The sequence below is a fragment of the Penicillium citrinum genome (genome assembly GCF_028827155.1).
Source record: "Penicillium citrinum strain IBT 23319 chromosome Unknown utg000002l:1.0-3833315.0:1.0-3834789.0, whole genome shotgun sequence".
NCBI classification, from domain to species: domain Eukaryota; kingdom Fungi; phylum Ascomycota; class Eurotiomycetes; order Eurotiales; family Aspergillaceae; genus Penicillium; species Penicillium citrinum.
Window position 1 is genome coordinate 3,785,547 of NW_026622687.1, and position 13,174 is coordinate 3,798,720.

At 44.3% G+C, this 13,174-nt stretch overlaps 3 protein-coding genes across 3 annotated transcripts; 2 read left to right on the plus strand and 1 right to left on the minus strand.

The window, feature by feature from the left end:
- Positions 1-961: 961 nt before the first annotated feature.
- On the plus strand, positions 962-1,978 carry N7469_003238 (uncharacterized protein; the record flags this gene model as incomplete). The annotated part of the gene is made up of 1 exon (XM_056642158.1): positions 962-1,978. One exon carries the CDS (start codon positions 962-964, stop codon positions 1,976-1,978), a length of 1,017 nt encoding a protein of 338 aa, XP_056504652.1.
- Positions 1,979-4,484: 2,506 nt separating this feature from the next.
- On the plus strand, positions 4,485-5,213 carry N7469_003239 (UbiA family prenyltransferase; the record flags this gene model as incomplete). The annotated part of the gene is made up of 2 exons (XM_056642159.1): positions 4,485-4,656; positions 4,711-5,213. The coding sequence occupies 2 exons, from the start codon at positions 4,485-4,487 to the stop codon at positions 5,211-5,213; spliced, it is 675 nt and encodes a 224-aa protein (XP_056504653.1).
- A 2,735-nt stretch (positions 5,214-7,948) lies between these two features.
- On the minus strand, positions 7,949-11,926 carry N7469_003240 (putative class V chitinase; the record flags this gene model as incomplete). Its single annotated transcript, XM_056642160.1, has 3 exons — positions 7,949-8,947; positions 9,001-9,731; positions 9,802-11,926. 3 exons carry the CDS (start codon positions 11,924-11,926, stop codon positions 7,949-7,951), a joined length of 3,855 nt encoding a protein of 1,284 aa, XP_056504654.1.
- Positions 11,927-13,174: the final 1,248 nt, after the last annotated feature.

Consider the following 13,174-nt stretch of genomic DNA (forward strand, 5'->3'; position numbering starts at 1 on the left):
TTAATTCTGAGGGCAACAAAGCTTGCTCAATCGGTGGAAAGCTTGCAATGTGATCAATTTATCGGCAATGGGATTAATCAGATGTTACATTGACGGTGAGAGGCAACATGTCTTGGTGAGTGTTTTCTTCAATTGACGATTTTCTAAGATACGACCAAGTATATCCAAAAATCTTGGATTGACGATCACCTATTTTTGTGTCTATATCCATACCCCGCGGACTTGCATCTTTTCGTTGATTCTTTTATCCAATCGGTCTTTTCTTTCGATCACGATCCCCGCATTAGGGTTCCCCACGTCTCGGCCAATCTTCGCCCAAGCCGGTAAAATTCCTGCGGGGAGCATAGGCTTCTAGCTAACAAGGCTCATTGAGTGTGAGGTTTGTCCGTGATATGATGTCCTTTTACGGGCGGATTAAAGTGCGGATAATGATGAATATGATGTTTCTATCTAGTGTCCTGCTGATGTGTGCTGATTGGGATTCTCCAGTTAAAGCAAGGTAACAAATGATACGTATACTGAGACAGTCCCAGCAAATCATTTTAAACCTTCATTCCTGGAGGAAGCTGTGGGGTAACTCCGACTAATTCATTTCTTATTGCCCGGCCACTTTCCTCGTTGGCTGTAATGTGGATTTCCCGGGTGAAACAGACTACAAAGAGTATAACTCCGTGAGAACTGATCGGTGTATTCGCTTAGATCCGTGCAGATACTACCATACACTCGTCTCTTCTTGTTTTCGAACTGGGGCGAAAGACATGCATGTATACTTCGATTCTATCAAAAAGGCAGGAGAACTGAAAATCAATCCAAGTCAAGGCAGCTCAACCCAGACATCATGTAGCTTCAAGCCTATTTAAAGGTCCCTGAATTCCGTAGTTCGTACATTGAATCAACTCGAGGCTTTTCGTCATCCCAAAACAACTTACTTCTGTCCTGTTAAAGTCAAGCGTGATTAGTCATGCCACAATATCGCCCTATCATAGCCCTTGGCCTCGCTGCCACAGGATCTCTAGTCGCCGCGGCGCCATGCGACATCTACGCCACTGGAAACACCCCCTGCATTGCGGCGCACAGTACCACTCGTGCTTTGTACGATGATTACACCGATGCTCTCTACCAAGTATCGCGTGTCTCTGATAGCACCACAACAGACATCTCGCCTGTCAAAGCCGGGGGTATTGCCGATGCCGCCGCTCAGGACAGTTTTTGCGCGAACACCGATTGTGAAATTACTATTATATATGACCAGTCTGGCAAGAAGAACCATCTCACTCGAGCTCCTCCTGGTGGTTTTAAAGGACCGGCAGATGGGGGTTATGATGCTATAGCCAACGCAACTGGCGCGCCTATCACTCTCAATGGACAGAAAGTGTATGGAGTCAAGATAGAAGCTGGTATGGGTTATCGCAAGAACGGTGCAGTCGGCACAGCTACAGGCAACGACCCTGAGGGTATGTATGCTGTGATCGACGGTACAGACTTTAATGATCAATGCTGTTTCGACTACGGCAATGCTGAGACCAGTAATACGGATACCGGTGCTGGTCATATGGAGGCTATTTACTTCGGCACCAACACAGCTTGGGGCAAAGGTGCTGGCAACGGTCCCTGGCTTATGGGTGACCTCGAAGATGGTCTCTTTGGAGGAAGGGATGCTAAATATAGCCCTGAAGACCCATCTATCACGTCACGGTTCTTTACTGCTATTCTCAAAGGCGAGCCGAACCACTGGGCGCTTCGCGGAGGTGACGCTACCACTGGCGACCTTTCCACCTATTTTGATGGCGAGCGCCCGAACGGCTACGATCCCATGCACATTGAGGGCTCAATTATTCTTGGTATTGGTGGTGACAACAGTCCAAATGCCCAAGGAACTTTTTACGAGGGTATTATGACCTCCAGTTTCCCGTCTGACGAAACCGAAAATAAGGTTCATGCTGATATTGTGGCTGCCAAGTATGGTGTGTCCAACTAAAGGGACTCGATTGAGATTAAAGGCGGAAAATCAAAGGAAAAGATCCGGAGGGCCTTTAGATAAAAGTTCGCAGCTCGTAGTTATCAGTACATCCCTGAATAAATTCAAGATTGAAATCATTCTAGGGTCTGCATTGTAGCAAGAATGACCTATCCTATGGTCCCCGTTCCAGTGAAACTCCTTGGATGACGGTCTGGCGATTTAACTATGGGCAATATTTGGATCTATCACCCTCACTGGAGCTAGACCTGGGCACCCGCTCATGATCAGGGCATGAGCGGCTCAATGAGCGGGAAACCGCTCAAAATGTGGGGCGAAGCTAGTTCTTGGCAAAATTGCACTATTATGCAAAAGCTTGGCTGTAACGCAGTGGTATTGGCATCTGTATTGCCTTTGGCCTGGACTAGCATCTATCTATCGTATTTAAATTCTCTTGTTTGTACAATATTTCAAATAGATAACTGATAGACAATCTGATTGTTATTTCAATACAGCATACAAAATTCAAATGCTAATACTATCCATAAACAATATCTCCAGCGCTATCAGCGCAACTGTTCACACCACCGATTCATTTATGCATCCTCCATTTCTTGTTCCAGATTTGTTTGGCCAATCTCTTGCTGATAAAAAAAAGAAGAATTACCATACATTCTGCGTTCTTCTCTCTCCAACTGTTCGAAAGCTGAAATATACTGGTTGTGTGCATTAATACATCAAGCAGCAACTATTGATACAGCGGCATTCTTGTCTCGGCCAAATAGAATATCTAGCTCAGAACTTACACTGGCAGCTGTCCAGCGGTGTTGTCCAATAAGATATTCGGAAATTGTGCTGGATTCTCTGAAAAAAGGAGCAGCGGGAAAGGCAAAAGAAATCTGTTTGTGAAGGGCTAAGGCCAGGTTTAATTTCAACAAGGCGTTGCCTGCAAACTGTTATTGTCAAACTTGAAGAAATGTAAATACATGGCCGACGCGATTTGGATATGGTGTAGCTTCGGTGTTATATTGTTCCGTTCCGACGGCATATGGGGTAAAAAGTAAACACGACGACAAGGTTACGTGGTACATGTGACCCTATATCGGGTTCTGACCCGTTACACCCGTAATTTGGATTATGTTTCAGTTTTGAACGGTAAAATTCAAATGGACGGGTGATGTAATGTTATATATTATTACTGATCCAAAAATATCCATATCTGCCATGTTTAGTTACCTTTTCAAAATCCAGAATCAAACCGGTTTGCCTTGTCCTTTGATATCCATAAATAGATAGTATTTTGTGTTGGGGGGAGACCTTGTGAGTTGTCCTCGCTCTGGAGATTATATCCGTTAGATATCGTAGTATTTGAAAATAGTTTTATACAGATATTATGGGCGCTTGTACGTCGACGGGAATTTAAGAAGCCACAGTTCAGATCTTACAGGCTGCATTTTTCAATACTATAGTGAAGTCTCCCTCAACAATCATTTTCCATAATTCCACGCCTGATGCCTCTCTGGTTCCACAATGATCAATCTAGCAGATGCAAATATGATTGCCAGAACTATCCTTGGAATAGAGAGTGTGGAGAGAATTATTTGGGGAAGAAGGATTTTTGCGCCCTGCTCTGGAAGACCGAGCAAGTCATCCGCGCGAAGCATGAGAACGGCCGGCTTGAAGGTCCTTGTGCGATCGTAAAGGGCAGAAACAATTTTTGTGTAACCTGAGTTGAAGGCCCATGCACTCAACTCCTCAGTTACTGTTTCAATACACCTCCCAGTCACATTAAAATAAAAGTCAAGACAGTGCTTCGCACGAGTATTCAAAAACATCGGAAATTTCACGACACATGTACCTAAGCAGAACTGACCGCATTTCTCGCCCTATTCTAGCTCACTGTCTCAAACCATACGTCAGACGACCAGCATGTCTGTGCTACACACCTAGTGCAGGAGCCGCGCACGGATAGATAAATAGGCTAGTGGCTGTTCCCGTCCTTCTCGTCAGTGAACTTGCTTCACAGGGTTCTTTCGAGAACTCGTGAGTGCCGTTCGTATATTTTTGCAGCTACCACCCAACTAGTGTCATTCAGATAGAATCAAGAAAAGTGGTAATATACTAGGCTTTCTATCAAATTGTACAGTGCAATAACTACAACCAACTAGGATAGGTGATCTCAGCGGCCTGATTTCACTGTGATTGGTAAAATATGTGGGTCTTCCTGTGTCTATGGCAAATAACTGACGATCATCACCTTTTCAGCTATAACAACCCAAGTTGTACGGTGCAATATGACCTCATTTTCAATCGAAATAGTCGTGAAAATAGAATGTGAGAGGCCTCAGCGGGCGCATAATACATATACAGTGTGCGCTGGTTGAATTCAAACTTTACAACCACATAACCGCACAATGAAAATAATAAATCCAAGCCGCTCACCACGGAACCTACAGATCCTTTAACCCCTAATTTTTTATAAAGCACCATCATCCGTTTTTACGCCCCCCTTGTATTCAACGTGGGAATGACTCAATACATGAAGTTAATATATCACATTGTGAAGCATGAGGTCTACCTGACATACCGCTTGATGAGAAGCAATGTTGATGCAGCTTTCGTCCCTTTCCCTATCTTCACGACAGCATCATTACTCTATAGAGGAGCAGAACTCGATGAGATATTGCATACTATTGCTCGTATGATATACGACATATTACTTCTGGCGACTGACAGCTAATCCTCTTTTATAGACGCCATAGGATATGGGTTTTTATTTGCCTATACCATCGATCTCGCAAACAATGCAGAAGGAAGTACCTTAGAAGATGAAATCAATAAGCCAGATCGTCCAATTGTGTCCAAGTTGACCACTATAAATGCAATAAGGGCTCGATATTATATCTCATCCGGAATATGGCTTATATATAGCCATTTTCTTAACGTGAAGAAATGGGCTGTAACTTGGGTTGTTACCGTTCTCATTCATTATGGGCTACATGCAGCAAGGTTTGGACCCATGAAAGACATCTGCATGACAATAGCGACAGCTGTGCAATTAATGGCCTGCTGGGAGATTGGAGGTTCCGATGTCGAAGTCGGTTGGAGCTGGGTCAAACTAATAACCATGTGGGCTGTTCCTACTGTGCCAATTCAGGATTTCCGTGATGTGCCAGGTGATATCGCATGCGGCCGTCGGACTACACCAATTTTACTAGGTGTTATTCCAGGTATCTGCGTTCCTCCTGGGAATTGAGATTCTTGCTAATGTCCAACTTCTAAGCTCGCATATACAGTTGTGCTGGACTGGTTATTTTTGGAGTGAGCTTTTCACCATATGGAGAAATAATCAGCAGGTACTAATAGATCCTTTTAGTATATCTATATTTTTTATGGCCTTTTGGACTATAAATACGATGCCGCTACGGTTATTGTGTCCATTATGGTGGCTGCTATCACCTTCGTTCTCGTTTTCCGATTGTCGTTGTTGAGGACAATTGAAAGTGACTGGATCTCGTATAGATGGTACATATTTTTGTACGACTTCATGCTGTTTGCTGCCATTGTTCCTCTCAGAAATGTCTGATTGTTTCCATGCCACCACATCTATTGCATTGTCACGGGATCCCTGACAACGGATCTGAAGGATGATACGGTGAAGCCATAGAGCTTACCTCTTTCAGTGAAGCTACTGATCTTCACGCTTCGAACCCGATTCGACACCGCTTCTTTCTCGAAAAAGGCACGTGAGGAAAAGGTTGAATGACTTTGCTTGTATTATCCTGATTGCTTGAAGATTCTTCAAGAATCAGTCTCTCTGTATATCCTACTAAGTGATTGAATTGATCTCCTGTTCTTTTTCTTCTATTATCCTCTTACCTAGTCAACAAGTGCTAGCTTGTACCTTAGTACCGTTACAGAACCATCAAAAAAGAAACTCATTATAAATCTCTTATACATAGATCCTCAATTGATAAAGCTCGAAATATTGTAATAACCTTGAAGTATCAACTATTTGATCTTTCTGCACTATATCTAATATTTAATTCGATCTCGTCTTCGATACTCTACAAAAAATAGCACAAAATCTATACCGATAATCTGAGTGATCTTTGATTCAAATCAGCGAGTAAAACCCACAGATAGTACCAAGAACTGGATCAGACAGCCAGAGATACAGATACTACCGATCTACAATATAGACCGATAGCCAATATCGCCAACTATAGTGACAAGATACCTTTCTACAATCCAGTAGTAGATATTTGAAATATCAGTCGATCACAATTGGCAATCTGTGTCAGTTTCGAAACTCTCAGAGACTAGAACCGAATACTCATCCTGTTAGTCTGTGTTGAGCTTCCGATACTTGCAGTTGTTGTCTGTTGTTGAGCTTCAAATTGGCTTCCGAGCAAAATCATTCCGAGAACTGTCCTATATATCTCAATAAACTACAACATCAACCAGAAAAGCATCTAGAGAATACTATTTATATCCAATATAACAGATATCATAGATTTTCTTATTTGGACTGTATTGAAGACTGATTTGCAAGCGACACTTTCACAGATATATACTGCCCTTTCTTATATAAAATCTCACGCTACCCATCTCGCGAGAGACGAGCCCCAGACCGATACACACCACAATAATGACAACATTTGTACTATGCATTATGCACCTCATTCTATCTCTAATGATTCGTTTGTTATTAGCTTAGCCATATTGATCGTTTATATGAAGATGGGAACGCTATCTCAACAACATGTTTTATAAGTTTTGCTTGTTCAATAGCTATATTTTGCTGTAAGCTTGTGCTTTCGTATCCCATTTCTAGACAAATTGCGATGCATATGCCCACTTCCACTATTATCAAGTAACTGCTACCCATGCTATTAACCCCCATCCCGGTGAAATGAAATTCCCTATGTGATGAAACAGCCGCGAGGTACCTGCACAGTCCAGCATCCTCATTCTCTAGCCACAAACTGATTGTGATCTAAAAATGGTGAATACAATAGCTAGGGGACCTTTCATATCACTGCTCTCTAGAAACAGAAAAAATACTTTGTTCCAATGCTGAAGTACAAGACGTCATGTGCTACTAGGAAATCTGCCGTTGATGACAGGAACGCCAAGATCATCCACCATGACATCGGAAAAGAGTGTGAAGGATAATTCGGCGTAAGTGTAATTTTGCAATCGCGGTCATCATCTTTTCAGGCCATTAAAATGATGTTAGTTACGACAAGGTTGAGTTGAGCAAAATTTTTGGCAGCAGCGAGGTACCAATATTACAAATTTATGAAGTTGAATACATGGGAAAATAACGGTAGTGTAAATTTGAGTATGAAATATCCTACGGCGGCTTAATATGGAAGTAGCCCCACAACAAGTATGTAATTATTACGGAAAATTACCTCGCTAGGCTCGGGCCGTCGATCAGGTGACGACCGCGGCCGTCCAGGAGAAACCACTGTGCGTGGCAAGACAAGACATGCGTGTGATTGTCCTTTACTTTCCGGTCTTGGCTGGCTATTGACTATTGCCGTGAATCGCTCAGTCGGCATCCCCAGGGGCGAATCCGAAGATCAAGACACGTCCAGACTGACAGCCAAGCACGACGGCTAGTCCAGACCGTCCTACAGCTGAGCAGGCTGGGCGATAGGTGGGAGGTAACCGAAGCCAATTCCGTGAATGCCGCGTGATCCAGAATCCATCGGAACTAGATAGATTAGCCAGGTAATCTAGGGCATAGTGTCGAGATTCTCTATTTACACCCTCTTCTCCTGCTACTAGTGCGGTAGTTCCGGATTTTTGTTCAACTTGAAGTACTGATCATTTTTCGCATTAGTATCTTCTAGCAGTATGTGTAGCTGATATTGCTTTTTGGAATTGAAGGAAAAGTTCTTGAAGTGGTGATATTCCTAGAACTGATTACCCTGCCTGACGCGAAATATAAACCACTAGGATTGCTCCGCAACATGGACATCAAGCCATTTTACAAGCTTTGATAATATCCTGTACAATTGCATCATTCGCCCGGAACTCTTTGCTGAAGGAGCTCAGAGTATCCTCCGTCATCGCGTTCCGGAAAGCGGCAGCTTTGATGAAGGTCGTCTTGCTGGCCTTGCCCACAACCGAGGCGTCAACTCCCATGACTAGACCAAGAATAGCGAAGGGTGCTGAAGATGGGTTCTTCACAATATCATAGACAGAAAGAGCTGCGTTGCCGGCCCCACCAACAACATAAGCCGCACGAGCAACGTTCGCTATGCCACCAATCGCATCGACTGCTTCTCCAGCGAACGGAATAATCATAAGAACAATGCTGACAATGTCTAAGATGAAACTGACTCTAGCCTCATCATCAGCTTTCTCCTGTTCTTTGCCAATTTTCGTGATGTTTTTCATTTGTTCAGTTGTGTCTGCAATCATGAAAACAGGCATACTGAGCGCGGTAGCGACGTCTTCGTCCGAAGCATCCATGGCCCCAATACGCATCTCTATGAAACTCCCAAGAATGACATCTTGAAGTGTCGTGATGTTAGGTACTGCAGTGTGGATGATGCTTTTGAGATTAGGAACATGGATGTCATCGTCCGCAGCCTTTACTGGCCAGTTGTGGTAAGTCACGCCATGACCAGCGCAAGACGGGCAGTTTTTGGTCAAGTTAGGACAAGGAGGACAGGGAACAGAATTTTCAGGGTCTGCGTGTGTGTCTTTCCATACAATCCAGTCCTTCTCAATTCCATAGTCGTCTTGGAGGGCTTTATAAAAACCATCTTCATCACGTACTGTATATGTGATAACAACTTGACCTTGTCCTGGTTGTCCTTCGGGGACGTTCATTTCTGTACAGGCCTTATTACCACTGCCGTCCTTTGTGGATGACCATTTGCAGTCCATGTATTTTTGTCCATTACCCCACATAAAGAGTGGCAATGAATCATCGATGCCATTTCTGACCCATTCGGCATAGTATTTGAACTAAAGGCATGTGAGCTTGAATGCCAAAGCATCGCGGGGGTTTTGGAACTCACATATTCATCATAGTTGTCACCTGCACTTTTATAGTTGTCCAGTATGCCAGGAAGGATTTTGATCAAAACCCAAACAACAGCCTGGGCCCGACAACCTAAATCAATCTTATCAATGTTGTTTCGCAAGTCTTCCAAATTGTCCGGCCAATCTTTCGAAGAGCATCCCTTGGGCAGAGCGGGAAGATCAATGTCCTGAACTTCATCGGAGTCGGGATCAACACCCAACTTCAATTCTTGAAGGTCGATGGCCCAATCAGTGACGCCTCCAAAATTGAGTCCTTTGACCCAATCAATGCGGTCATTCTTGGTTTCATCGGACATATATGCCACCCAAGAGGTGATTTCGCCTTCAGTACCGTAAACCATTATATCTGAAGCGGAATCCTTATCATACCACGTGCGGCCCTTATAGCTAGTATCATTCGAGTTCACACCTGTCATGATGAGATTGAGCTCGGCGTTTGAGATGTAGCCAGAGGTGTTGGTACAAATTCCAGCCTCGGCAGTGGAATTATCAAACCCGCCACCGTATTTGCACATGGGACCAGTGCAGGTTGTGTCGACCATACCAAAGCTTCGACCGTAGCTTGAGATTCCAACAAAGACCTTGCTTGCAGGAACACCAGCCTTGGTGATCATCGCAAGAGAGTTTCTAGTCTCGGTCTTGTTGACATGCGATCGAAGACAGTCTCCGCTGGGGCATCCCTCGTCTGCGTAGGCATTGTTGTAATCTATTCAATTTTTCCATCGTTAGTAACCCACGTCCATGAAAGAAACCTGGTAAAATATTCATCAACTCACCCCATTGGCCATGGAGGTCATAAGTCATGTAGATGAAGTATGAAACATAGTCCGACATTTTGGAGATTGGGAATGTCTTCAGATACCAATACGAAGCAGGCAGAGCAATTGAAAGTGACTTATCACCAATGGTATTCTTCATCAACTTCAAGAATCCAAGGTAGTTGTCGTCGTCACTGTCGGAACCTGCGGGCACGCCAGGGATGTCAGTGGCTCCCGGATACTCCCAGTCAAAGTCGATACCGTCTAGTCCATCATACTTCTCGAAGAATGCCTTGATGCTCTTAGCAAACTTCTCCCGATTCCCAGACTTGACGACATCACGGTACCGCTGGAAAGTCGTGGCGGATGTTGACTCAGCCCAACCTCCAAACGAAAGAATCTTTTTATAGGATGCATCCTGTTTGACGAACTTTTCAAACTGCTTTTTGTATTCATCGTTGTCAAAGGAAACTTCAAAATCAGCAGTCAATCCAGCAAAAGCGAAGTGCACGTGAGTCAAGAATGTATCGCTGATTTCATTGACGTCCATGTTGAGACAATCGCGCTTGAGGTTGAAGACTTCGAAATAAGCAACATGGTAGAAATTGTCCGGGGCGTCATCATTGTTGACGATATCTGTGCCACAGTTGGAGATGCATCCATCTTTGCCACTCTGAAAGGCCCCTGGGGCTTTTGTCTTGGCTGGTGACTCGGTACAGAATTTATCTGAGGTGCCACAAAAACCCCAACCAGAGCAACAAGCATTCAGGGGACAAGGGTTGAGTTTTGTAAGATTCCAACCAGTAAACTCTCCTGATGGAGCTTTGGTACCAGACACCTGAGGACCACAAACAGCGTTGCTCAGTGGGGATGGCATAGGACTATTGCCTTCACTCAAACAAATGACTTGATCTGGTTTGAGATCGTTGTTGCCACAGCCAGCCCATCCCCAGGTATCTTCGTTGAGGTCATAGATATCATCTTTTGTAATACCAAAATGGGCTGCAATATCGGCACAGTTGTCATTCGTCTGGATAGTATAAGTGCCACAAGTGCCATCTGACTGCTTCTTGGGGGTGATATCTGGAAGAGATCCCGCTGAGCAGCAAACACGTTGCTTCACTTTCAAATTACTGCAGAAGCCTTTACCAGTGTTGTACTTGTCGAAATCGTTCCCTGATATACCACAGCGGCTTGCTAATGAGGCGCAACCGTCTCCTTGGCTGACTTCGATGGTCTTACAATCAGAACGAGGGGCTAGGAAGCCTCCGAGTCCAAAAGATGAATAACTGTCTGATCTCTTGCTGGCATCAGAAACCTCAAGCATAGTGGTCTTTGATTGAATCGAGTCATGACCGTCCGAGTCAAGACAGTTGCCCTTGGACCAGGTCTGCAAGGCATGATCGATATCTTCCAGATCGTCCAATGAATTGACAAGATAAACACCAATGGTATTACCTCGCTTCGAGCTCGAGTCGCAGGACTGGATTGTATGGGATCCAGCTTCAAAATGTTTCTCGAAATCGAGCATGTATGATCCAACAGCGCTTTGGTAGACATCTGCACCGGCATAAAGCGCAGCCACAGAGTCCCCAGCCTTTGACAGGAGGATGGTGGTACCACAGGAGGCAGCATTGGTCATGTAAGATGCTAGATTCTTGATTGCGGTACTGGAGTCCTTGCTGGCCTTCATAGCACCAGCAGGGCCCACATGAACTGTAACATTTGAAGATTGTTGAAATGCCCCGCAGGAGTTCGATACAACCAATGACTGCTCGACCATCTCTGAGTCTTTGCGATTGAGTTTGCTCCATTCTTTCTTTTGGAAATTAGAGGGTTGAGGTTGCTCGGGGAAGGGCTCAAGGACAGCACAAGAGCGTACAACCAAGTTGGAGCTCGGGTCCCGGTCGATATGGTAGTCAAATAGGATTGGCTGTTCACAGATGCTCAGATGGCTTTGGTCAACAATCCAAGTCCAGTTACTCGGATTTGAACCGACAACTGAACAGGATTCTGGACAACCTGGAGCAGGCAACACGCCTGAGCTTGCCGACGCGTTGGGCGAAGCATGGATAATAGAAGGAAGGGAAAAGAGAAAATTCAAAGAGAGGAAAGGAACAAAAGCCCCTATGGCAGTCCTCATCGTGAAAGAACGGGCTTGAAGACTGCCCAGGCTTTATGATTCCAAGGTTATTGAGAAAAATGAATGAAAAGGAACCTGAAAGGACAGTGGAGATGATGTTAAAATATACCAGTATCCATCACTACTTAGCCCAATATATAGGTAAACTGCAAATGCTACTAGGACTAGTAGTACTAGTGTAACGGGATAGGATGCTCGAAGCAGCACGGTCGGTACGTGCAGGTCGAATAGGGCAGAAGGATGAGGGTAAACAACACCCCAACTAGGGATATCTGCTAGCACTCTCTCGAATAGACTGTAACTCGTGTAATTGAACTCTGTGTCCCCCTCTGGGTGATGCTAAAGATGCTATCTAAATGAATGTATATAAGCTCCCTTCCAAATTAGGCCAATTCCCTTACATAATCCTCCTACTGGCAGGCAGGCCGATACTCCCCACTACACTAGTACTTGTACTTGAGATACACAATTTTTCGATGCTGGATGGTCACTCACTGGCACAAGCGTATAGACCACGAACCGGCACCGATAATAGTTTGGTACGTGGAATCCTTCGAGCCCATAATGCATGATTAGTTCCCGTGTCACATCTTGGCCATATTTTGGTGAAGTTGGTAACTGTTGGATCACACTAAGAAGTGGATCTCATTATGGAGTAGGTCCGTTTCATGAAACCTACTACTAGTACAATTTCTCTGAGTCCGCTTTTTCCTACTGCTACTAGTCGTAAATTACTAGTTTTACTAGTTAGTAACTTCACTGGTGTAATTTAAGTTACAAGACAAACTCCTAAAGAGCCTCACTTCTCCAGTCCTCTTTTGAATCTTTGATTTGCAGGATTGCTGAGATTTTCAATTGTATCATCGCGATTTTCGACGTCAAAAGGACCCGTAAACTCATGATTCGCTCGGCTGTTCTCACATAGATGAGATTGGACACTAGTAGTAGGTATATTTCCTAAAAATTGTGAATTGAGCTTGAAATGCTACTAGTACGTGTATACAAGGCTCTGCCAGCAGGGCCCTATTCAGGGGCTCACTGGACATCCGGAGACGACTACTTCGCTTGACAATATAACCCTGGAATGTTTAAGTTTGCTTCCAACCAAAAGACTCGGATCAAGACGGTACAGTACTACATTAGTGTAGGCCCTGCATGCAAGCTTTGCCAAGAATAGGTCTAAAAAGTCTTATGATACAGCCTCACGATATGTTATTATCGATCCATGTGGGTCCGATCATGGCCCCT